We start from the raw sequence: 27,122 nt of genomic DNA, 5'->3' as shown, positions 1-27,122 counted from the left end.
ACGTGATTCCTTGTGAAAACTAATATCGACAAGTGTTTTTGTTTTTGGATCGGACGAATATTTAGAGTTATAACGTTTTGAATTTTTGTGACGTGTCAGTTTTGTAACGGTCAGTTACGCGCCGAACACCCAACGAAAGTGAATTTTTCCCCATGCAAGCAGGTTACAGCTCTTTGAAAATGAACTGAAATATTCCATCCCGTTATAGAAGCTAAGTTCAACCTTCTTCTTTCACGATTGCCACTTTTACTCTTCGTGTAGTGTTATGTTATAACCTTTTTATTATGTGTTGGCTTCGCCTACTATATTGGCAAATTCATTACCAGATATTTAATGTATTAGCCAGAGGAGATCTATTTGAAAAATTCTTTAACCAAATTAACACTTTTTTGCCAAAATGTGGTAATTTGCTCTCCTTCACCGTTAAGTGAAATATTTTGAGGGAAGGTGTGCTGTTTTACTGCGGTATCCTGCTTTCGAGATAGATCACGTGTTGATCAATGAAACAGGTTAATATTTTTTGTTATTTTGAAATTTCATCGAAACTCTTAAGCGTAAAAAGCTTCAATGAAGAATGTGAAAAGGGTAGTTTGTGACGGAGGTGACAAGTGGAAGCAGTAAAATAATAATAACGATTCAATCAGAAACTTTCATTGAAACAAATTAGTTTATGAAGTGATATATTCAACATGATTAAGGGTTTCGGAATTTTTCTATTGGTTATTATTCATTGAGTCACATTTTCATACTAAATTCTACATGTTGCAATGAAGATTTGTAATTTTCTTGTGATTGCAATTGGTTTTTATCGGGCTGAAATGTTAAAAACTTCACTTTAACTTTTGACAAGAAAGATTTTGTTGACTTCTAAATTTATTCCAGCCCGCACGATTCTCACGGTCATTTTTTCAGATGAAGTTTCATTGAAGGGCGTATTCATAGAGGCGGTTGCCACACGGGACCTTCTTAGCAGAGACGGACTTCAGGATCCCGCCACCCTAGGCACTACTAATTTTGCCACCCCTTTTGAGATGCTCTTATATTTAATTTCTTAATTTTTTTGTCGAAAAACTATGCCCCCCCCCAGCTCTCAAATTGCAAAATGAAAGCCATCTCTTTACTGTTTGTTTTTCTATATATAGTTTTGAATATTGTTTAATATACACACACTCATAACATAAATGAGATGCCGTAAAATTTCTGAACTGTATTTGTTAGAATTTATCATGACAATTCGTAACTGTCATCGATTTCATTCAACAAGCATATTGTGTTAATCAAGTTAATTGTGTTGTAGAATTAAAATCAAAAGCTGCGACGCAACATCTAAATCTTTGGAAGCTTCTAAATTGGAAAAGGAAAAAAAAAATTCATCTCAAAATTGTTGATGATACTTTATTTATTTTTACGAGACAAATGAAATGAACACAGACGTTGTGCAACTTCTACAAAGTAAAAACATTTTTATTTCTAGGTGTAACAACAGCGTAAAAATTTGAAACGTGCCCACACGCAAAGAAAAAAACTGGTTTGCATTCTCGATTTCGCTTAGGATTAATGTACCATTGTTATCAGCTTTAAAAACGTCAAGTTATACGTTTGGTGTACGTTCGATGAATTTGGCAGGACTTTGAAGTGACGTAATCAATTTTTAAAGCGTTATAACTCCATAATTATTGGTCGAATAAAAAAAAACAGAAAACAGTTTTCCATATTAGTTTTTCACAAGGAATCACAACATGTGTAATTATTGGGTGGTCAATAGTATCCACCCGGCACATTTTTGGATTAATATGAGGTTTAGTTTTTGACAGATGTTTTATAAAAAGACAATATCAGAAAAACAATTCGTAATGCTCATGGAAAAAATACGTGATGAAATTCAAGAATGAAAGGATAAAAAAATTTATTTTGTTTTTTCTCAGACAAAAAAAACTTAACTCTCTCAAAAATTATCTATTGTAAAATATTCATTGAAAAAGGGTAACAAATAAACAAATAAAAAAGCACAAACCCAAAATGAAGAAAGAAAAATTTTAGGAATTTTTAATCCTTTGTTCTCCGATATACGGAAATGTTGCCGAAGAAACTCAACCGAGAATTAGAAGAGATGCGTTATTGGGATTCATTTTCTCTCTTAAAAGCTTAAAATTTTCAAATATTCAACTTTTCCATTAAAAAAATGAAAATCATTTTAATTTTAAGTTGGTAAGTGCAGGATGCACCCTCAAAATGAAATTTTAAATTTAATTAAGTTTCATTTTAATAAGAAACCAAAAGAATAGTAGTGAGTGCAGGATGAGAAATTTTTTAATATATTCCATTTCCTCGCTTTATATTCATACTAAGAAATATGTTATTCGTGAAAAGAGCCACTCGATAACAATCTTCAGAATTATTATATATATTTTCCATGATATAAAGAAGAATACTTTTCTTTATTGAAGTTCATGAATAGGTTTCCCCCACACTTTTATACGATGAAACAAATGAAAAGTTGACTACCACATTCCGGGTGGGAGGCAACCATTTCTTTGCTTGGAAACTAAAGAAGTCGATATCCATTATTATTATTTTTTTATCTAAACGTAGTAATAGAATCTAATAAAATTCAGTGCCATTGATGAAATAAAATTCCGGTGAGAAATCTATTTTTTTTTATTTTTCCAGTCGTTCGTTCCATCCAGCTCTCGCACTGTTGATTTGTGCGGGGAGGAGAATACTAAATATTTCTTTCCATAAATATCAACAGAATTTCCTCCTTTTGGTTTTGGGAGAGTTTGCTAAAATTAGTAATTAATGATTATTATTTTCCCAGTAATACGAGACTATACAACATTACTTATTTTAGTTTGTGTGTGTATATATGCTACGCATACATGTGCGAGATAATCTTTAAAAAATGAGCATAATATACTGATGTTCGGAGATTTTCTTCAAAGCACTTTACGAGCATAAATAATCACTCCCTCATGATTATATTCTCATTAACTGCAATAAGATAACGAATCAGAAAAATGAAAAATTTTAACCCCATAATTAAAAAAAATTAATCATTAGAACAAAAGATATTAAAAGAAATGGAAAATATCCAGCGGAGCTTTTGACAGCTACAACAACAATAGTTGATTACATTAGGGAATAATATCGAAGACTAATAGCAAAAAATTACTTATGCAATTAAATTTAGAACGTCATGTCTGTAATAATTATCCTTACGCTTTGAAGATAATTCGTTTACTTTCGTTTTATGTTACGTTGACTGTATCTTAAAATAGTAAGTGAAAAGTAGGGTCTAGATGAAAAGAACATGTTTTTATGTTTGTCATAAGAGGATAAAGAGACGACTTTATTCTCTCCTAGTGCGAAAATAAAGCTCGCGTAAATTTGAAAAACGATTATGTTCATCCATGTGTCTATAGATCTTTGTAAATATGATTGTAAATCACACACTAATTAAATCGTATTTTCATATAAATTGGTTTTTGCTGTTACTGTAATATATATATGCTAAAAAGCTCATTAAATTCATTGAAATAAATGCAAAGTACTAATCAATATCTTTTTATACACGTGTATGGTCAATTACTCAAATTTAAATTTTTAACGAATTTCAATGTTTCTTGTTCAGTTACGTATTTTTTTTAATACTAAGGCGAAAAGGTTTACGGAAGCCACACACGTAAAATTCGCTTAGATCTAAACAAAGTTATTGAAATGCACGAAACACTGATGATATGAAATTGATGGATCAAATCGTGGCTCATGTTGGTGATGAACTTAATTTGATTTGCAGATCATCAACCGATGTGTGGACGATGAAACCGAACCAAACTGATGAATGTTTCGAAAGCAGCAATAATCAAATAGAATTAACATACACTTTGAATTTGAAAACTGCAGATGGTATTTGATAAATGTTATTCATTTGCATTTGCATCACTTATCGAGCCCGGACGTGAAATTTCAAATGAGAGAGAATAAATCGAATAAAGCGTGATATAAGATGTTTCGCATACCACCGAAAAATATCCAATAAAGACGCGATACATGATCAAAGTAGAATTACTTTAGGTCCTGTCAAATAGATCTTTTTTTTTGGAATAGTATTTTGTTGATATAACGATTCCGATTCACATCACAAAAAGGTTTCTTTATGTTTTAGACATCGATTTAAAATCGATATGAAAAATATAAATTTGAATTTTAGTCTAACATTTCAGATGTCTAGATTAGATAAGTAAAAAAAATTAAGTATGAGATATAACTGAAGGGAGACTCAAGTTATATATACATCTCTGATAAATTTTTCCATACGTTTCGTAAAGTAGGTCCAAAATAATACATCACTGCGTGAACCTTAAACTTCGGATAAACAGAACCATCATGAAACGAATGATGGTTTCAAATACTGAAATGCGGATGGCTAGGTGACTATCTTGCCATGCAAATAATCAATATATGCCATTTTTATTTCGGTGATTGCGTAATGCATTTAGATTAAATTTCACTATAAGGGCTTAAAGGCTTAACAGCAAGATGAGCAGAAAATGTGACAGCTCTCTTACCTTGTTTATTCACACCCAACGAACTAAAATGACTATCCCAAAACAAATATTATGATTAGATGATTTTCCTACCTGTGAGTGAAGTAAAATATCCGAACATCTATTTCCGACTGATACTTTGGTATTGTAGAATATTGATAAAAATTACAAGATGTTGTGAATGAAAACTTTAAAAAATAAGTGAAAAAAAAATTGTATCTAGATTATTTACCAAATGTACTTACATACTGCCAGTTTGTTTTCATTATTTCGATTTTTTAGGCTTATTGTGCAACCAATCCAAGTCTTGAAAAATTTTGTAATTGTGATCAAAGCGCTTATTGAATCAAAATGATTTCATTTTTCGATCATATTCATACTTAAGTGCTTGAATAAATTTATGATTTAAATGCTCATTATGTATAACAGGGTGCATAGCTAACAGCATAATACGGGTAAAACGCGTTTTATATACCCCCATTTGTGTGTGTGTGTGTCCTCTATTTTTCCTATTTTTCTGTTTTTTTAAAATTTAAATATCTCAACAAATATTGAACTTAGAAACGTGGTATTTTTTTGGCCTCAGGAGAGACAGAGCAACAACTTTCCAATTGGATTTTTGAGCACAGGGTGTCCGTATAAAAAGTAAACATTTCTATTTTACTAACTACACAATTCCTTGCAACATGAATGATATATCTGAGTAAACGTTATTTGGATACTTTTTCTAATTGAAGCATGCCTCTAGCTTCAACGGTTCCCCAGTAATTTGCGGCACGTTCTGCTAGCTATGCGCTCTGTATATAATATAAATGCAAAACATATACTGCAACTATGTTTAATTTATGGTGGCTTTAGCGAAATTCACCAAAACTTTGCAGTTGGAATTACGTATTGTGACAATATCTAAAAACTATTCCCATTTTTTTCAATTTTTTTTGAATTCCTATTTATATTGCGTTTATTATTTGCTCTCCTTCATTGTCATATCCGAAACACAGTTTAAAGGAATGCATACTTTCAATATATTCAATTCGTTACCTTGTGCAAACTTCATGAAATTTTTTGAATAGTTTGAATAAAAAGCTTAGAGACACTCATAGGCTTTTGTCAGCTCTTATATTGCAAGAATATAGAACGGTCTTGGCTCCGGAAAAAATAAAATCTTGTTACATCTTACGCGTGATCAATACGTTACACGCGAACAGGTTGTATCGGGGGAGCAAACAGCTCCCATAGCGCTACTTTTATGGTTTCGATCAGTGCGATGCCTATCCTTGCAGTTATTTTATCATTTCAGGTGTGTCACGTAAAGAAAATACTTCTTTTGAGGAGCTAACAATTGACTTTTCTTTATGTAAGAAGAACTTGGAGAATATCCATGTATTTAAAGAATGTTTCCTCATTCATATGCCGAGTTTGTTGTTCTAAGATAAGCTTTTGTGAAAATATTTTCATCGCATTGGTTTAAAGGTTTTACATATTGCTTTTAATCGAATTTTTTTATAGGCTAGACGATGTTTTTCGAATATAGTTCATATTTAAAAATTTAAAAAATCAGACATTATATAGTTGATGTCGGGTGGAAACCGCATTGTCATAATTTAGATAAATGCAGCGGAATAATACGGAATTCAATGACAAGCACTAATTAGGACGATTAATTTCCTCGTATTTTCTTTGAGACTATCAATTAAAGAATAGTTTAAAAAAACGTCTCTCACACAAGTTCGAAGAATATTGTGAATTCATATTGCAATGTTAGTATTCTGGAATGTTCAAAGCCGTATTCAATTTCAAATTTAAAAATTAGTTGTCTGAAGAATTTGATTAAAGCAAAATTTTTCAAGACTTGACGATTGCATTGTTGAAAAAAAATTATGCTTTGGTTGTTTTCCCCTGTTTTTTCCTAATGAAATGGTTCAAACTTCGTATGAGTAGTAATTTAATAACTAGAACGACTAGTGTTACTCGCATCAGATGGAATGAATGGAATATAAATCGAAAGGCTAGAGTTAAACTCTACCCAAGATTATACAGTAAATATTGTAGATAAACTATATAATTCATTTCATTTACTTTAGGAATAGCAGAAAACTTTCATTTTAAATTAGATTGAGAATCTTAAAGATGGTGATACTATTATACAGGATGCATAGCTGACAGCAGCACCGCAAATTACTGGTGAACCGTTCATCATAGAGGCATACTTTCCATTAGAAAAAGTATCCAAATCCGTGTTGACCTCAGATACGTTATTCATATTACAAAGGGATGTATAGTTATCAAAATCAAAAAAAAAAAATCTTATATGAAACGCCTGTTCTCAAAAAACCAATTAGAAAGTTGTTGCTTTGTCTATCCTGGGACGAATATTCGCTGAGATATTTGAATCCCAAAAAAAAAAGAAAGGTAGAAAAGTAAAAGAAAAAAAACCCAGCATAAAAAAAATGAGATGAGGGTAAAAAGTGGTTTCTGTTAGCTTATGCTGTTTTCCCCAAGTTTTCTCTTATTTGTTTATTCAAATATTTAACTTAGAAACGTGAAATTTTTTTTCTTGACCTCAGAAAAGACAGGGCAACAACTTTTTATTTGGGTTTTTGAGCACAGAGTGTCCGTATAAAAAATTGTTAATTTTTTATTTCAATAACAATACAAAATCCCTTGCAATATGAATGACGTATCTGAGGTCTGCAAGTTATTTGAATACTTTTTTTAAATTGGAAGTATGCCTTTAGGATCAACAGTTCGCCAGTAATTTGCGATGCGACCCCACACACCCTATATAGTACAATAAATATTTCTAATGAACACTTCATGCTATTAGGGAAACAAGATAACTCAAACATCTTCGGCTGAGAAAAAAATGCCGTCTATCTCTCACTTCATCCTATTTTTATCACTAGAAGGTGAAAAAACACTGTTAAAAATGGTCAGTAACAGATATAAGCGCTATACCAAATAAACGAGGCTTGAGGATATTCAACATCTTGTAGCTTGTACGCTAAAAATACATTAAAAGTGATTCAAACTGATTTCCTTATATGTTTCATACATACATTTTCTACGTCGAACTAAAATAAATAAAATCTCTAATAAGGAATATTAGAATAATTTATGCGTTTTTGACATCTTAGATGTGAGATGTGATGTATGTATGCATTTATATAGGAACTGTGGCTCAAAACATTACTCTGTCGTGTTATATGAACTTTCCCTACCAACAGCCACAGAACATGAAATATTTATTAATACCTCCATGACATCAACTCAGAGTCAGTTCTCTTGCTTGAAGTTAAGCACACAAGAATATCGAATATATCTGCTTTTCCCCCACACTAGTATCATTACATATGCAGAAACATGCGGCATTACGTAATGTATTCAAGATCCCATTTCCATGTCCCCGCAACTCGGATATTTATTATACGGCAGGTAAATATTTGAAAGCTGTTGCGATGATGTTCTGTCAAATACAAGTAGTGCATTCTTGTTTTGAGCTCAATGTTATTAAATTATCAACATTTTATCTTAAAAAGCTACGCTTATTCAAAAAATAAAAATGAAACGAGTGTAGTTTCAGTTCAGTTTAAGGGGTCTCATACCTTTTAACATAGTGAACAACTATGCTCTAGTAGAAATTACTCATATTTTTGTTTATATATACTATCTTAAGTCAGTATATACAGTTTTATATATTTCTGATACTTAGTGTTTTACAAATTTTCAAAATAATGCATTAAAAACAGCTTAATCGAAATGAAGCAAAATATTGAGTCAATGAAATCTCTCAATCTTTTACGTCATTTCATGCACTGAACAGTTTCTTTTATTTTGAATCAATTTTTATTCAATTACATTGATATAATGCTTTATAGCACGAAAGCTATTTTTATGCATTATTTTGAAAATTAGTAAAAAATTTAGTATCAGAGATATGTGAAAGTTTATACCAACATAGGATATCACATACAATCAAGAACATGCGTAAAAACTTATTGGAAATAAATCAATGGTAAAGTAATGTTTATAATGATATTTCTACAAGAGCATACTTCTTCACCAAGTTAAAAGGTATGGGACCCCCTTAAACAAAAGTTAACGAAAAGTTATCTGTAAACTTACAAATTGAGACTATAAAAAGTTGTCAATGGAGGTGTTCTAGGCATAAGTAATGTGAGATAATAAAGATGACTTGAAATAATGAATACAAAAATAACGTATAACAGAAAATATTAGTTAGAAGAATAAGTTTTCTTATTCCCGCTGAAAAAAAAAATTACAAAAATTTCCTTACAGACAAAAATATTATATTCAGTAGTTTATATTTTTTTTATATTCGATTTTACAGACGCCAACGGTTATCTTTTCAAGATTAATTTTTTCAAGAGAGAAAATTTCGATTGGAAAAAGGCAAAAAACGCCTAAGGACTCATTGGATAAACAGAAACATTCAAAAGCTTAATTTCCTTACTTGACTCGAATAAACACATCAGCATTTTAATATATCAGTAAATGTCATTAAAACAAATCTTTTTTTCATTATTCCCCTCAAGTTAACGAATCCAAATTTAAGACGACTCAGTGGATGTATGTATGCATGTATATATATATACCACACGTATAATTTTAATTAAATAATACCTTAAGGCTAGAATAAAAAAAATATTTTTAAACGAATTTGAGAAATATAGTGATTAAAAATAAATTAATTTTGGAGATGAGCATACCGAATTCAAAGGTTCACCAATTAGTATTCAAACGAGAGTACTAGATGATTAACTGAGGCATTAAATTGATTCATTAGATAACGAAATCTGAAACTTATTTCAATCAGGAATATTACATGAAATTGAAGCTGACGGAAGTAAAAAAAAAAGGAAAAGTAATCCGCGAAAAACATTTAAACCTTGAGTTGAGTCTTGGGTAAAAGAGACAGAAGAGGAAATATTGATCGTTGAGATAATTTAGGTAAAAATATTCGCATATTATAGAAGAGTGTGAATTCTCTACAGAATTGAAATTTAACAATTTGCGTGTAGTAGTATTGTCAGGTGCTGTGTTTTCTATTGCTAAGAATATTTTTCCAGCCGATAAAATACTATCATTTCTCTATACTGTCGCCAACTGGGGTGGAATTGCTGTAGTTAAGGGAGGCTGCAGTCACCACTCAGCACATAACGCTAGTAATGCGTACTATAGGGTGAAAGAAATTACGTCGCTGGTATATTAGTAAGCGTACTTACCCGGTATGCAAGAGAATCCGGGTTCGATTCCCGGAGGAGACAATTGGCTTTTCTTTCTAAAGATTGAAATCGGCGTACCATCCAGAAAAATATAGTGCTAAGTAAAATAAAATTATCCAAGATTCTTTTACCCGGAACGTTTTCTTAAGAGACAGTATCATGAAACGGATTCGAGAATCTCCAGAGCCTCCATGATTTATCAATGACGAATATTTGACACTTTCTTTAAAAATATATATTGGATAATCGATCATTTAAATTCACAAATTGAATTTTTGAAGAGGGAATCTGACAAGCTTAAAAATTCTTTCCCACTGGGCTCTGATATCATCTTAACCATCTATAGCGAGTCAAGTTCTGTTGAAGGCATTGTTTACTGAGAGAAAGACAGAGAAATATCGTTTGTTTATGGAGATTGGGGAACGGCTTAGTGTTGTCTTTAGAGAACAGTGTAATTACTTGCCTCTTTTCGATCGTATTCAACCATCGATTCTTTTTATATTTTTTTGTTCTTGTGTACTGCGAACAGCCCTCCTTTCCAAATCACCGGTGCAGATTCATCTTAGTTTGTTTTGGCAATATTGAATTTCCGCGAGTCTTTCATCACCTGCTGAAGAAAGAAGAGTTCCAAGAAAGCCTATCGTTCTCTTCCACCCTACCATAGCCTTTTCTCTTCTCTAGAAAAATCTTCTCTCCTCATTTTTCTCCTCGAATTTCAGCAAAAGACAAGCAGCTGATAAGTTCCCTGCTCTATTTTTCAATCATTACTTTCTCCCTCTGGTTTCTTTTTTTTTACTTTGGCTCTTTATTTTCATTTACCATATATATCCGCAAGGTTTTATCAGAGTATGTGGCCGAAGACAAATTTGGTTACGTTGTGCTGGAGAATAAACATGGTTAATAACGGCGATAGGAAACTGATTCATAAAAGAACTTTCTGACGGGGAATATTTATGATATAATGTTGAAATTGTACTTTGATAATGGTATGTTCTGAACTCGCACGCAATATGCAATCTGTTTTATTTTTATCTTATTTAGGAAATATAAGACAAAGAAAACAAAATGTGTAATCCAATGAAAAATAGGATTTTTTTCATTTCAAAAAAACGTGGAAAGTTATTTTATATGATTTTAAGTTTTTTCCCCCCAATTTTCATCTCTACTTTCTTAAAACACAACAACAAAAAATTTTACGAAAACACTCGAATGATAAAATTTCTTAGAAGCACCACTATTTCTGATTTTATTGTTATCACTAAATATTAGAATTTTATCAATCACTAGCATCGATCATCAATATAGTCACAGATAAATGCCACTGAAATTTAGAAAATTTTATTGCAATAAATTTGTGATACCTAGTAATGAATCAAATGCGTTTCATATACACCATGTACAAAATATACTTTGAATTTACATGAAAAATTGTATCACCGCGGGATAGAAAAGCCAGAGCAAAAACTGAGATAGTGCATATACGTATAAGGTATATTTAGTAACAGCATCCTGGTGCAGAAACAAACTTCTTCTAGAGGTAGTAATACTTGACGTAATTAAGAAAATTTTGAAATTTTCTGAATATTTATTCAAACCTTTTGTTTTAATTTTGGAAAATATCTGCAGCAAAACAAACATCTTTAATTCTCTTAATTAAACCGAAACATAAAATGCATTAGGAACATAAAGATAACCCAAAACAACCATTATCTCATTGTTTATTTTTAATGGAACAATAACTATGGAAAACAACCAAAGTTTCGCCAAAAAAATCCATGGTTTACTCGATAAAGTAAAACCTTATTTATAAATTCGAAATAGCACTTACCTCCTTTCCAAAGAAGGAGCAAAACTATTATAAGCATCATCATTCCTTTTCTGTCTTGCTGATATCTACGAAATGGCCCAAAAAATGGTCGGATGTACATAATCTATCAGAGATGAAAACTTACATGCATAGAAATATAAATTATATTATAGAAACGCGAAGATGGTTGCTTACAGATACATCACACGAAAAATCATTACTTAAGGAATTAATATTAATCTGTAACTTTTTCTTGCTATGTACACATAAACTGACAACGGAGGAAAAAAGTAACAACATAAATCTTCCATAAAACTAAATTAGAATAAGTAAGTGTTTTAAGAGAGAGAGATATTTATAGGAAATGAATTGCTATGAAAATTTCATAATAATCTCTTTTCCAGCAGATTACTTAATGGTTGCGCTCACTTGTCATCGAATTTGTAGATGTATCTCCATCGATTTCCTTTATTGAAGATGCGAAAATAGTCCCGCGGAGGCACATAAAAAAAAGCTCAGTGGCATACCGAAAGCCGATATCAGTGTCAAGTATCAGTCGAATCCACAGATGGCACTTTTCGTATCGTACGAATAACAAACCACCATTCATGATTCTATTAAATCGTTTAAGCTACTAAATAAGATGGATGATAATGGAACTGCTTTATTTGAAGGTTAAATTAGTTAACGTTCTAGCTTCTATTTTATCATCCTATAGAGACAATGAAATGCAATTGACAATTGAGAAAAGATGATATTTAGTAGTGATTTAATACTAAAATACCCTTAACTATATTTTTAATTCATTTTTTCAGTACTTTTCTTCTTAATCTTCATTAAATACGTATGTTTCAGAAACGTTTCGAAAGAAAATGCATATACATGTAGAACTGTACTCATGAAATGTAAAAAGAAAAATTTTTGTGGTCAAATACTAAACATATTGTTAAATTTTCATCCAAGAAATTTTTTTGCAATCTTTTATCTTCGTAACATAAAAAAAATTGACTTGAAATCGAAAGAAATATTATTATAATTCTAATTTATGGTTTTTGTTTTGCTATGACTATTTTTAAAACATATTCTACCCCTGTCAAGTTAACACATCATCATAGAAATCGTTTAAAGTTAATTGAAAAAAAAAGAGCTTATTATACTGAATTTTAAAGTACCGTAATTTCCTACCGGTGGCGTATTATCCGTGCATGAAAATTCAGTTACTTCGAGCGTTACTTGTTATACTTTACTACTTTTTTTTCATGCGAAGAAAAGCAAAATCGCGGGGACATAATAGAAGCATTCAAAAATTTGAAGGGTATAGACAGAATAAATCATAATAACTTTTCGTATACAGACTAACAAGTTATCTAATGAGGGGATATTTATTATACGAAGGTTTTCAACAGCTGCGAAGACGAAGTCAGAAAAGAAAGAATATTGAAGTGCCTTTACGGGGAATCGAACCTACGTCCTCTCATTTGTCGGGTGAGCGTACCAGACTACAAAGGCCGTAATGCTTGCCGCATTACTTCGTTACCTTACTTAGTTACCTTCATTACTAGTTATGAATCTTAAAGAATGGAAGAAGTTGTTGGTGGTACTTTTTAAGAAATAACATTGATCCTTTTACTCGAATCATCTTATAAAAGTTTCAAAATCATCTTATAAAAGCTTTTAACGCCTTAATTTTTAAAAATATTATTTATTATATTTATCATAACCTCTCAGATAACACACAATGCAGTGGTTCATATTCAGCGATAAGAAATTCAGATTTTGTAGCGTATAATTATTCGATTATAATTAGGAAATCACGGTATACGAAATTTTCAGAATGGCAGTCTATGCACACAGTAAATCATTGCATATTTTGAGCACATTTGACCTAGTTTTACGTAAAATGTATTCATTATTTCAAATAATCTAATATGTAATCATTTTGTGTTCAATTCCAAGCATGCAGTATACCACTTGCACATTAAATATAAATTATTAACCCCAAGAACACTCAGAAGAGCTCACAAAACAAAAGAGAGAAATGCCACATTCTCATCACACATTTCATTATTCCTTCTTCTTCAGTAGATAAAAATATTGCACCAAACAAAAAAAAAAGAAAAAGCGAAAAGAACAACACAGGCATATATAGAAATAAAGCTCCGAACATGCCTGATGTAGACGGAAAGCAATAAGGATCGTGGGGTGTCACGGAGAGGCAAAAAAACCTCGAAGAGAGACGACTAAATCGATTTATATATAATAAGCTTTCGATTTAAGCGAGGGCTCCGGCCTTCAACAGACAATCAGCAGCACGCTGACCGAATAAGACTACGTCCTAGAGTCCAATAAGTCTGTTCTAAAAATATCAGAATCAAAAAAAAAAACTGGATAAAAGAAAAACTGAGCAAAAAGAAAATATTTCGACCATCCAAACGAAATATGTTAGTAAACTAAAGTAAATCCAATAAAGCTGTCTTTTATTGAAAAAAGAACTCTTTCATTTCGGAAAACATTTTTATATTACAGATCACGCATAGAAGATTAATGTTTTTTGCTTTTATAATACACACCCATTCCAAATATTTCACGTGAAATTCCATCTCAGTTGGCTATTTTTTTTCGTGAAATGTGATCGACTGATGAATAAATCTCTCGTATGAACTGTAAAAAATTGCCTGCTAGTTATACAATGGACTGTAGAACCGAGTTTACGAATTAAAATCGGGTCGTTATCTAATTGCTCTTGCCGGATTTTACTGGTGAGCCGTTGATCCTGGAGGTATACTGCCAATTACAAAAATTATCCAAATAACGTGTAGAACTCGGAAGTTGTAAGGGTTGTATAGTTATAAAAAAAAATTAACTTTGTATACAAACACACTGTCCTCAAAAATCCAATTACAAAATTGACAGACAAACATTTGCCCGGTCTCTCCCGAGTCCAACAAAAAAAAAATTCACATTTCTTAGTGCAATATTTGCGGAGATGTTGGAATTCAAAACTCAGAGAAAAATTGGGAAAGAACAGAAAAAACTAACGGACAGTGCTTCTTTTCCTTATTTAAACTATTTTTTGCCAATTTTCCTCAGTGTTTTGAATTCTAATGTCTCTGCAAACATTGCACTAAGAAACGTGGAAGTTTTTTTTTGTTGGCTTCAGAAAAGACAGGGCAACAATTTTCTAACTGGGATTTTAGGGCAGGGCGTCCGTATAAAAAAGTCATTTTTTTACATTAAAAACTTTTCATTCCCTTGCAACATGAATGACATATCCGTGTTCCACACGTTATTTGGTTGATTTTTCTAACTGGAAGTATGCCTCTAGCCTCAACGATTCGCCAGTAAAATGCGGGAAGGGGAACTAAGTAATCACCCTGTATATGTTATATGGTAATGATTTAAAACTGTTGTGAGGGCAGTAAATACTATATACAAAAATTTTTTTTGTCTCCATGGTCATTAATTCAATGGGTGAATTTCTTAAAATGAGTTCGTGTTTATACTGAGAAATTGAATTTTCTGGATGTTATGCGAAACTGATATTTGGAAAGAAATGTGATGTTTTAATATCAGTTTCGGCATAACATCAAGAAAATTCAATTTCTCAGTCAATTTCAGGCCGAAAAAATACCATGTCTTCAATAGTTCGTGTTAATGTTCGTAATAATTATAATAGTTTTATTTGTATACGTGTTTCATTAGAAGTGTCTGTGAGGAATAAAAATTTCATTTTTCATTTTGAAACTTAAGTAAAATATGAAAAGTGATTAGCAAAGAAACTAAAATTGCTGAGATAAACAGATTTGAACTTTGAATATGATTATTAGGGAAAATACAAACATCTAAATTTTTATAAGCCACCCGAAAAAAAGTTCAATTCGTAAAATTTGTGCCTTTATCATTCTGGAAAACGTTTTGCGCTTAAAAAAATTATCAAATTTAGTATTTAGGACTTCGAAAAGACTTGGAAAGTGACAAAAATTAAGAATTTAAATCACCGATATTTCATCGGATTTTCATTCAATTGTTACAGGTAGAATTTTTTCGGTATATTAAAGAAATGTGCAAATTCCACTAATTGAAAACTTAGAGAAAAATTTTAGGGCCACATAAAAATTTTAATTTTACTTTTCCCTAATAATCATTTTTGGAAAGTTCTCCCAGTTTCTTTCAGCAGCAGATATAAATTAATCATTTTTTGAACAACAATTACAGCAAAATTTTCTCTTTTTTGCTGACAATTTTTCATGTTTTACTTGAATTTTGAAATAAACCATAGAATTTTCATTCGCTTTGGACACTTTGGCGAAACACTCGGTATAGAGTATATACAGGGTGGTCCAGAAGTATCATGACGTTTTTTGAAAAAAAATATTTAAAAAAAGCTATTAGAAACACAATAGAAACAAACGGCTTAAAGCATTTGAAGGAAAAGGTTTTAAAGTTTGTTTTTACTTACCACAAAATTCCTACATGAACACCTTTAGTGACGCGGAGGATGTGAAGATTATATAGAACTGACAAACCAGTCACGGCCCAGACTCTGTCCCTCCAGGGATGTAAGCCTTTTACCCTTGCGGATTGGGTCGCGCTGTATTATATAGCACTAGCACACACACACACACACAAATACTCGGCGCTTCCCGGGGTTTTTTTTTTTCAATTACTGCGAGGCTTGAAAAAGTGACAAACCATAATAAAGGAACAAACTGTTATACATAATACTGGCAGCATCAAATAAGTGACAAACCATTGTAAAGGTATATATATACACGTCTAAAACGCATTGCGTTGAATCTGTCCTTACTTCCACACTTTGTGATACCTATGTTACAAATAACATGGCAAGAAATGCTATATAAGCTTGACATCTGCGCCACTAAAATGCGCATGTTGAAATTTTCAGTAATCAAGAAAAAACTTTGAACCTTCTCTTTTAAAAGCTTCAAGCCGTTTGTCTGTATCTTTAATAGTTTTTTAATTTTTTTTTTTCAAAAGGGGGTCAAGCCTTCTGTACCACCTTGTATAAACTCAGCAAATGTCAAAAAACGAAGTAATTAGTAATTTTAAACCTTTACATGTGTAATTAATGATTATAATATCTATTAAATGGATTAGCGATTGACGAGCTTCTGAATTTAAGCTCAAATTTTTTTCTCTGATGAAAACAATATTTGCTGCTTGTGAGCTACCATATAAAGTGAATTATGATCAGATTCTAACATTTTATGTACATTATAAGTACTTAAAACGACTGATACAGATGTCGTTCAGATTCGATGATGCCCACGTTGAAATTATCAGAAATAATCCTCAAAACATTCCAGCTGCATGGATAAGTAAAATTAAACAACTTTTTCTCATTCATATATTAACAACTATGAAAGACGGAAGGGATTCGTTTGAAAGAGTATTAGTTTTCAGTTGTGTCCTTTGTCGCGCGTTGCCAGTCAGATTATGAAGTCCTCTCTTGCAAAGGGAACTCGTTAACTCAGACTCATTTCCTTAATGTTACTTAATACCAAATAACTCTGGTGTGTAATATCACTAATCCTTTCACCCTAAGACTAAATAATCCTAGTACTTGAAATTTCTTAATCCTCTTATTCGTGTGGATCTCATATTACTAGTAAACGTTCTTCATGTAATTTCTGAAAAGGAAGACAATGGTTAACGTCCATTCCAGGTGGTGAAAGGGAAAAGCTTGTGTGTTTCTCAAACTGATTTATTAGATCATAAATTTGTTGCTCGAAAATTCTCAGAGACAACCGGAGGAATTAAGTAAATGAATTTGTGTTCGCTTTCGAGAAAATTGCTTCAAATATAAAAGTGTGCTAGGCTGTATTTATTGAAATGAAATCAAAACAATGAAAAACCACAAAAAGAAAGAACGCAACGTTATGATGTTTGAAGAATACGGAGTATACGACGTTTTTAAAATAATTTTCAATTTTTAGTTATTTCATTATTAATACCCTAAAATCGTTCCAGGAATTTTTATGTGTAACCTCAACTATGCATAATAACCGTCCAATATGTTAAGTTTGTACAAGATATACAGAAGACTGGATGTTGTGAAGATATTTATTATTTGAGATGTTCATTTTTTAAGGAAGGAAAAAACTCATCCCTGCCTCTACCGGGAGTCAAACCCGGGTCCCTCGATTGCCGGACGAGTGCTCTGACCGCTAAGCTACAGAGGAGATAGAGATTTCCCTTCGCTAGAGCGTATATGTGCCGAACGGAACCGTGCAATGGACGGTGAACCGATCAGCTAATAGCTCATGGACCACGAGCCACCAGATGGCTATATATATGACATGAATGTCACTCTCCACTTGTTAATACAAGATATACAGAAGACTGGATGTTGTGAAGATATTTATTATTTGAGATGTAAATTTTTATTTTTTTTAAAAGGAAGGAAAAAACTCATCCAGAGGAAAGAGATGAGTTTTTTCCTTCCTTAAAAAATTGACATCTCAAATAATAAATATCTTCATAACATCCAGTCTTCTGTATATCTTGTATTAACAAGTGGAGAGCGACATTCATGTCATGTTAAGTTTGATAAATTTCGCGAATTTATCATGTGGTGATTATGTATAATCCCCAAATCACATGTTGGTAAATATAATAAATTGTCAATCAGTTATTTGAATTTTTCGGACATTATGTATGGACTTGGGTCCAGAATGATGAATTTTATCAGTATAGTTGGTTGTGTTTGAAAATTTTGATAAACATGAAGAAAGCTAACATTAACGACACCTGTAAAAAAATTTATTTTTCTCACATTTATTTTAATTTCCATGGCAAAATACGAGTAGTGCATGCATCACGTATGGGGGAAACTGTGAAGTGCTTAAATTAAAGTGATACTGTATATGCATGCGATTTTCTGCCATATTTATCAAACTTACCATCTCTATTTTGGAATTACGCATGCTCACCGTTAAAAGAGATGAACGCAATGAAATTTATCAAACTTGCCGAGACAATTGACGATTATGCATATTAACCGACGATTGTGCATAAATTAATGATTTATCACATTTATCTTAACTTATTTCCAGCTAGTTCACTACTATCATGGATCCAAATACAAAAACCTACGAGATGGACGAGTTGAGCTGCATTTATAATTATGTTTCCTTTTTCGTTTTTTAACTTGAAAAATGTGCTAAAGCTCTTTCGCTGGTGGTGGTGGTCAGTGCAAGCCAGCATTGCCTCATTTACTGTAATAGCCTTACGTACTAATTTCTTTGAAGAAACTCTTAAGGGGGAAAGTAATCAAGTGACCAAATCATTCCTACAGAGAAGTTAACAAAGAAAAAGTGTCTCAGCTCTATACGACAGTATTATGCCGTAAGATTTGTTAAGATAACATTTTTATATATACATTATTCATATTAAAAATACGAGAATTTAGTCCTTTGAAAAGTGCCACATTTTTAGAATCAATTCTTTTCTTGCAGTCATTTCACTTTGTGTGAATGTGTAAAACGTGTCATACCCCGTTTCATTTAATTCCGCTTAAATTTGTGGGTAAACTTGGTATAAAAATATTTCGTGGAAAATACAAGTTGATTATCAAACACATCATGGTTTGATTGGGCGTAGATTATTTTAATAAATTAAGCTACTAAAAATAATCATGTATTTATAAATATGGTTCACTGAGCTATTAAACCTTCTCTATATACAGGGTAATTCTAAATTCATCGGACAAACTTTAAGAGGTGATATAAGACACCTAAACAACAATTTTTGAATGTGCGGTCGAGTGTTAGAGAGTGCTCAATGGCACTTCATAAAAAACAAATACAATATTTCTCTGACAGATTTGCTGCGATATGTGCTATCAACCATTCGAAGATGCATATACACCTACGGATTGGATTGGAGTTTGTTTTTTATTGGTGCAGGATCATAAAGGTTATCCTGCACCAAACAATGATATTCTTAACACGAGGATCACGTTATTTTAAAAAAAAAGGATTCTATAAATAGAAAAAATATTTTGAAGTTATATACAGATAATTTGAGTTCATCATAAAATTCCAGCTCATTCCATTGATAAAATTGATGTGTTTCCTTTTTTTTTAAACAGCTCAATCATATTATACAAATTTAATTTTTTTTTCGGTTGAAAAAATTACCCGTCACATACTAGCAATTTTGAAAAGGCGTTTTTTAAATAATATTATCAACTAAAACTCAATTTAAACTCAACGAGTGTACTGTATTTCACGATATTCAAAAATCAGAATTTATACTTTTACCGTCATATGACCGAAAAATAATAAAGACTATTAATCATGTCCATAAGTCGATGTAAAAAAATGTCAAGACAAGAGATATAGTTATATAAGTATAGATAACAATTTTCATCAGATTAGGCAATATGACCATCTTACGAACGAACAGAGAATTTCCTCGATATAGGATATGTATGCTCCAATATAGCTTATAGCAACAGATAACAGCAAAGAAAAGAGGAGGTTGGGAGTCATCAATCGCTCACAAAGATCATAGCATGAAAATCTCCCTTATGCGTTCCATTTCGGAAATATGGATATTACAAAAAAAAAATACTTCATAAGAATTTGATGGAGGATTCTCGAAAAGCCTTGAAACTTGATTTGATGGATCACTAGTTCACTTTACTTCAATGAGTATAAGGGAGTATTTCCTTTCCCTTGTCTAGACAACGAAAAAAGACACTGACCAGTTCAGAAAATGACATTTTTTTTGTTAAGGACGGGAAGAAAGGGTCCGATTACACTTGCAAAAGGAAAAAAAGTCCCGTTCTCAGAGATTAAAAAGTCTCGAGTATTTAAGTTGATGTTAGTCTGAGCGAATTTTGTTACCCATATGAGAAACCAATATCTAAAATAACATATTCTCATGTGTTCTCAATGCGGAAAAAACAATCCGTCCATGAACCGAGAAACGGTTTGTTTCCCCCCTCACGTTATTATATTCTCTCTAAATCTAGTGTGAGACAATAGTTTTCTTTTACCAAAGGCAAGTAAGAGAGACCGAGGCTAGTTGGGATAGTTCTTAGTTTTTGATTTTTTTTTCTGTAATGCTCACAGCGAATGTGACCAATGTTGCGGACAGTAGTACTCCTTGGCTACAAATTAATGATGAAAATATCACTTAAAATTTTACGCTCATTTTGCCAAAAGTTATTTACAAATTGTTCCAACTATGCAAACTTACGAAGGCTTCGACAGCTGGATGATGCAAAGATAAATTTGGGAAGGGAAATTCAACAGCCCTTGCGAGAATCGAACCACGTCCTCTCATTTGCCGAGTGAGCACCCTAAACTTCAAAGACAACGAATCCTTTTTCCTTAGGGCTCGTGTCAGCACTTCCTAGAGATATTATTTTTTTTATTTTAGGAGAAGGCCTCCACATGGGTCACCAAGTTCATCTGTAACGTCATTAAGATTGCCTAGCAAGTTTGACACATTTTAAACCACAGCATTCTATTTCATTTCTTCTTATTTTGGAGTAGATTTTTTTCTGATTGGCTTACAAATACCGCATGGTGATTGGATGTGGGTCATAGAAATCGCCAATTCTGAACCCGATCATTTCTTTTCCGCATAACGATGATACTACTTCACCAAACACCAACTCCAGCCATATCGCCGCATAATTGGTGTAGTTAAGGGAGGCTGCTTCACGCTACTAATGCGTGTTATAAGGAATTGAAAGGTGTGTTTCTGGCACACTGTAAGTTAGAATTAAGGGCAAATACTTTTTTAATAGAAAAAAACAGTGCAAGCAACCGATTTCATAGTTTGTTTATATCAAGGTAATTTCATGAACTTCACAAATCTGTTAAAAATCGATTCAGTAGGCTTGAAAGGCAAGATATTATGAAGGAAGAAAAACGGTCGTCCCCGCGATCAGCCTCCACTCCGTGACGTCACGACTCCAGTGTGGAGACTTTCTCATCTATAGGGGGTGTTGGTTTGATTCCCCGCAAGGGCAGTTGAATTTTCCTTCCTAGATTTATCTTCGTATGAGCCAGCTGTCGAAACCTTCGTAGTAATAGCTGAGAGTGATATCATCTTCGGATATGCAAACTTACCCTAGATATGGGGCAAATTGGCACAACCCATTGAAGGGTTGATATAGCACAGCGGTTCTCAACTTTTTCTGACTCGCGGAGCCCTTTTCAGTGTATAATTTCAATGGCGGAACCCTGTTTAACTTGAGGAGCCCTTTTTAGTATATTATTTATATGGCGGTACTCTTTAGGCCTCTTTTTTTTGTTTGTTTATCAAATTTATTGATTTATTTTATTATCCTCGAGTGGCCGTGGAGCCCCTGGTAAGTGCACACGGAGCCCCAAGGGATCCGCGGAGCACCGGTTGAGAACCACTGATATAGCATGATGGTTAATAGGATCTGAGGAATAAACGTTGGTAACTATAAAACTTTTATTTCAATACAAAAATGCAGAAAAGAATGTTGTGTATATTAAACACTAAATATTTTGAAGCAGAAAACGAATGTAAAAAGACAAGTTATAAAAACTAAAAAGAACAAGAAAGTCATCATTCACAGCTTCATGTCCACCAAGAAAGTAGGTCGATAGCTCACTTGAACTGGTGGTTGTAGTTTTCGCACAATTTTGTTGCGGTTATACCAAATCACGGTAAGTTGGTATATGAGACACGTGCCCTATGCCAATATGCCAACATGCCTCTCAGCTGGGGTGCCATCTTGGCTAGGCACGACTCTTTAGACAAGAGGGCTGCCTCACTGTTCCACAAAAGTTTCATGAAGCATTTCAGCATCTGAATACAAAGCGTTATTGACCACTCTGCCAATCACAACTGTTGAAACCATCTCAACGTATTCATGGGCTTCACAGAATCAGAAAAAATTTGAATAAAAAAAAAAACTTCTTGGCAGGAAATCAGGAAACTTGCTGTCGTTCCTCTTTGGGAGCTTCAATCACCACTAGAATGGAGGATTCAACACTATCACGTTGTTATGACAGTGGCGATACGAGAACTCAGTGCTCAACTGCTCACTGTGATAGAAAAAAAGAGCTATATGCCAAAATAGCCCCGGTCTCCCCTATATAAAATTAAACCCTGTGAATTATTATACAAAAATGGCTCACAAAATTTTTTTTATCTACTGTACAAAAAAATAAGTACTTGAGAAAACGAGATTTATAATATATTTAAATCATTGATAATAATGAACATGTATATATATATATATATATACGTAACCCGCCTGTCTCACACAAAATGGTAAAAAAAACTGCGATATTGGACATGGTTAAACTAAACTAAACCACAATGTCTCTCACTGCAACACATTTATAATGAGCAAGCAACCTTCATAGGATGCGTAAATGCCTCTAACCACAGAAATGTAAGCGATTAATCTTAGGCTGCGGTACGCCTTATAGCGCCATGCAAAGAATTCGTGATTAGAATCATTAACTTTTTTCCTTAAAAGAGAGAGAATGTTTTTAGCAAACTTCGTAAAACAGGGTGAATAGAAATACATTGTTGTTAGTGTGGTCGGTTTCCTTGATGCTAAAAATCTCATCTTGAAGAAAACTAATCTATATTTTGTGGCGAAGTTCAATTATCTCTAGCATATTTGTCGCTCCCAATATAAAAAAAAAATCATTTGAAAAATAATGAAAAGACCTAAAACTAATACATGCTTTAGCTTAAAAATGATAAAAAATGTGTATTCACGAAGAATTGTGTGCATCGAAAAGAAGCTTAAATAACACTATTTAATATCTACTATTTTTATAAATTTAAGCTTTAAAAACTGTAATGAAATAAATTTGAATATAGATCTTACCTTTCACTCGTTTTTACTATTTCTAACGGTGATTGAATTAGCAAAGCCACATAGTCAAGTTCTTCTAGCAACTGACTGAAATAAATGTTTCATCTGCTTTTTTCTAATGCCGTGTTCATTTTAGGTAAAATGAATTTCAGTTCTAGCATATTCGCACTGCATATTACACGACACAAATATAATATCAATTTTCTGATTCTACTGGTTTCTTAAACGTGTCTTGACATTGGCATCAAGAGGCTGAAAATAAAAGAAATAAATATAATTTTAATACCATCTTTGAATTAGTGATACAATTATAATTTTTTAAGTTGCAATTTTATAAGCATAGCTTAATTAATGTAATTGTGTCCATAAAAATTGGAAGGACCATCTAGTCTGTGAATCGATAGGTATCTCAATAAAAACATTAGTGAATGATATAAATGGAAAGGATCGTTATATTTATCACTAGAAGGAAGTATCCCCCAGTCAACCTGTAAGACCAGCTGATCTGTACTGTTATGAGCATCCTGCCTGGTACTGGTGTTTACGGATAGATCTCATTGAAAACAATTCAATAATGCCCTATTGATGTGGATATGTTACGGGTAGCCTAAATGTGGTAAATCTGGTAACTAATGTTTATATGCGTAATCACCGATCGTTTTGGCAAATTTGATAAATTTTGCTAATATATCGCGCATTTTTATTCACCGGTGATTATGCATAAAATCTCCCCAAGTCTTATTAGTGTGTATGGTAAATTGTTAATGAAATTACTCAAATTTACAGGAATTGTGTGCAAACTTCATTATAGGATGATGAATTCGATCGGTAGTGTTGATTTTGTTTGCATATGCTGGTGCACGTGAAAAAAACCAACACTACATGACTTATAATTTTTACGTTTTCATCTTTTCAACAATTATTAAAAAAAAAAAACTAATGAACTGCTTAAATAAAGTGAATGGAAGTGATACATTTTCCATATTTATCAGACCAAAAAACGCCATTACGGAATTGTGCGTTATAGCCGGTAAAAGCGATAGACGCAGTGAAATAATTAAACTTACCGAGACGATTGGTGATTATGTTGATTATACATAATTACCGGCTTATCAAATTCATCGTAACAGATACATCTTCATGTCTTTGTACTAGACTGGCCGTCCAGTACTGTATGAAAGAAAGCTCAAGGTGCACATAAAAGTCAATGATTTCAACTGATAGATCGCACCCAGAATATTGCTACGATACCTGGATAAAATTTAAAAAAATTTCATTTGCATAAATTTTCAAGTTGAAGTATAACACCGGCCGCTCGGTACCTCAACAAATTGCAACCGACTTGTTCAAAAGTTTAAACATGTGACGCGTCAATTACACAGTCCACCCAAATTTTTCCACAATGGTTTCCATTAACTTAAAGAAATTAATCCGTAACATTTGGCGAAAAATCGTGATGAATTTTTAATATTGCCTATATAGGTCTAGCTAATGCAGAAATATCATAAATCTTTTGCATGTATATTTTCCTAAAGACATAATGCGAGGTGTAGTAAAAGGCAAAAGTCTGTTGTATATCCTATCAGTTTCTGAGAGAGATCAATAGCATCTAGAACGGTTTCTCGGAGCAATAAGTCTGTTATTGCTCCTGTCATATGTCGAAATATTTCTGTTCATGTTATTCCGATTGAAACCGACAGTTGAACGGAAATTATTGGGCATACATTGGGGTATATATCTAAGAGGTTTTTGTATTTTAGAATACTACAGAAACGATATAAAGTTTTGAATTCCATATAAGGAGAAAAGTTTATGAGAAAAATCGAAAAGATATGTTGAAGTAATGGAAAAATGTAAAGAGGTAAATAAATAGTGTTCAATATTAAACGTACATCATTTTTTGAGAAAAATTTTGAAACCGAAAATATAACACAATATCTCATTAGCATATGTTTCAGGTTGATAATCTTGATTCGCATCAACCTAACTATTCTTTACTATAGTGGAATTTGAGAAGAAGTGGTATCAGCAACTTCAAGAAGTTTTGTTTGTCTTTAGGTCTTTTTATATTTTTTTAGACATCACGAAATTAAAAAATTTTTAATGACGTAAAACAAACTGCATAAAAATGTAAAAACTCAAAACGTCGAGATGGTGAGAATAACTAAATGCATTATCTGGTTTTAAATAAAACCACCACTTCATGAAACAAGAGCTTCATATACACTACGAAAAATAGCCTTCACGCGTAATGTCGTCATCCACAAATAATATTGTATTATTTTTTTAAGATCGAATAATGAAAACCTTGCTTGAAATATTTGATATGAATTAATCATATTAATAAGTTTAACCCTTGATAATGTTAACCCATCGGATAATGTGAAAATAAATATTAGCCACTTTAGTGACTCAAAAACTGCATTGGGAAGCGACTAAATTCACTGATCGTAATGAAAGATTAAAACGACCTTTTTCAAGTCAAGTTCCAGCACTACATTGATACCTCGGCTAACGAAAATGATTCGTTTCGGAATCACGTTCGTTAGCCGAAATCTTCGTAAGCCGAAACTCGGTTTCCTATAGGTTTCGAACTCAATCAAAAAATCATTTGATTCGTTCCTGCTTTTGCCGAAATTTAAAGATAAGTGTTTTAAAATACCAAGGAAGGCTATAAAAAAGACAAAAACTGAATGAAGGCCAAAACGAACAGCTTAAAAATTGGGTAAATGAGAATCAACAGGGAAATGGGATAACAAGGATCTTTTTATTTCAGACTAATGTACACATCCATCACCAGCTTTAGTCTACTGAAGCTGGTGTTGTACACAACCCACTCGAGTTCGTAGGTGTTTCATCCGTTTGTGATTTGGTCAGCTCATTTATGTGTCTGATACATGCAAATAGAGAAAAGATAAGCCCCTAGAATGTCCAGCCTGTTCAGTTTGATGCCGAGTCTTGCTCTGAAACATAGGCTCCTTTTTTTCAAGGCATTTTTTATTAGCGGAATCTTCCATTTTACATGAAATGGTCCAAACATTTCAGAAAGACAAGTGTAGAGAGAGAGAGGGAGAGAGAGAGAAGCAGCGGTACATCTGGAAAAAGATAGCTAAATTTAAGCTAAAATTTAGCTAACAGATCGGCTGTTTTCATGTTGGCGCATGCATCCATACTAACTAAAATATTCGTTAGCCGAGGCGGAAATATTACGAAAAAATCTTCGTTAGCCGAAAAATTCGTAAGCCGAGGCGTTCGTTAGCAGCTTCCCCGAGGTATCGTTGCATTTATATCATATCACTCGAGAAAGATATCTCAGAGTATACTAGATTTTTTACTAAAAGAATGGAAACACCTAAAGTTTGTGTTGTTCTGCAGTCAAGTCAAAAAGATCGAAGGCCGTCAGAATGTTTTCGACGGAAACTTCGGTGGAGCGAGACCAGAATCACTTGCACCGTCACCTTCTATCTCTGGTAACTTTTCGCTTGGTCTGCCACTTTACATTCAAACCAGGATTTCCATCCTTCTCTCTTGACGAGCATTCGATAAAAAAAGTTAGAGAAGGTAGGCTTTAGATGATCAGTATTCCAAGAGTTGTTCACCAAATGCATATTTTAGCAGCTTATTCTTCAAAGTCACATTCCGTTCTGGAGAAGTCCATCTCTGGTACGAATTCG

At 32.6% G+C, this 27,122-nt stretch overlaps 1 protein-coding gene across 1 annotated transcript in view; it reads right to left on the bottom strand.

Moving 5' to 3' along the window:
* The window catches only part of LOC149080003 (neuronal acetylcholine receptor subunit alpha-10-like), a 117,798-nt gene that overhangs the window by 18,340 nt on the left and 72,336 nt on the right, over window positions 1-27,122 (bottom strand). Inside the window, exons 2-3 of the mRNA XM_089238923.1 lie at window positions 23,461-23,700; window positions 11,622-11,686 (exon numbers count right to left, since the gene is read on the bottom strand). Coding sequence (XP_089095049.1) covers window positions 11,622-11,664 — 43 coding nt within the window. The 5' untranslated portion in view covers window positions 11,665-11,686; window positions 23,461-23,700. The remainder of the gene's footprint in view (window positions 1-11,621; window positions 11,687-23,460; window positions 23,701-27,122) is intronic.

This window comes from Pholcus phalangioides, unplaced genomic scaffold, assembly GCF_987345545.1.
Source record: "Pholcus phalangioides strain wild (caught in Gottingen) unplaced genomic scaffold, Ppha-v1.0 ptg000011l_1, whole genome shotgun sequence".
In the NCBI taxonomy this organism is placed as follows: Eukaryota; Metazoa; Arthropoda; class Arachnida; order Araneae; family Pholcidae; genus Pholcus; species Pholcus phalangioides.
Note: the sequence above shows the minus strand (reverse complement) of the source record. Positions and strands in the feature narration are given on the sequence as shown.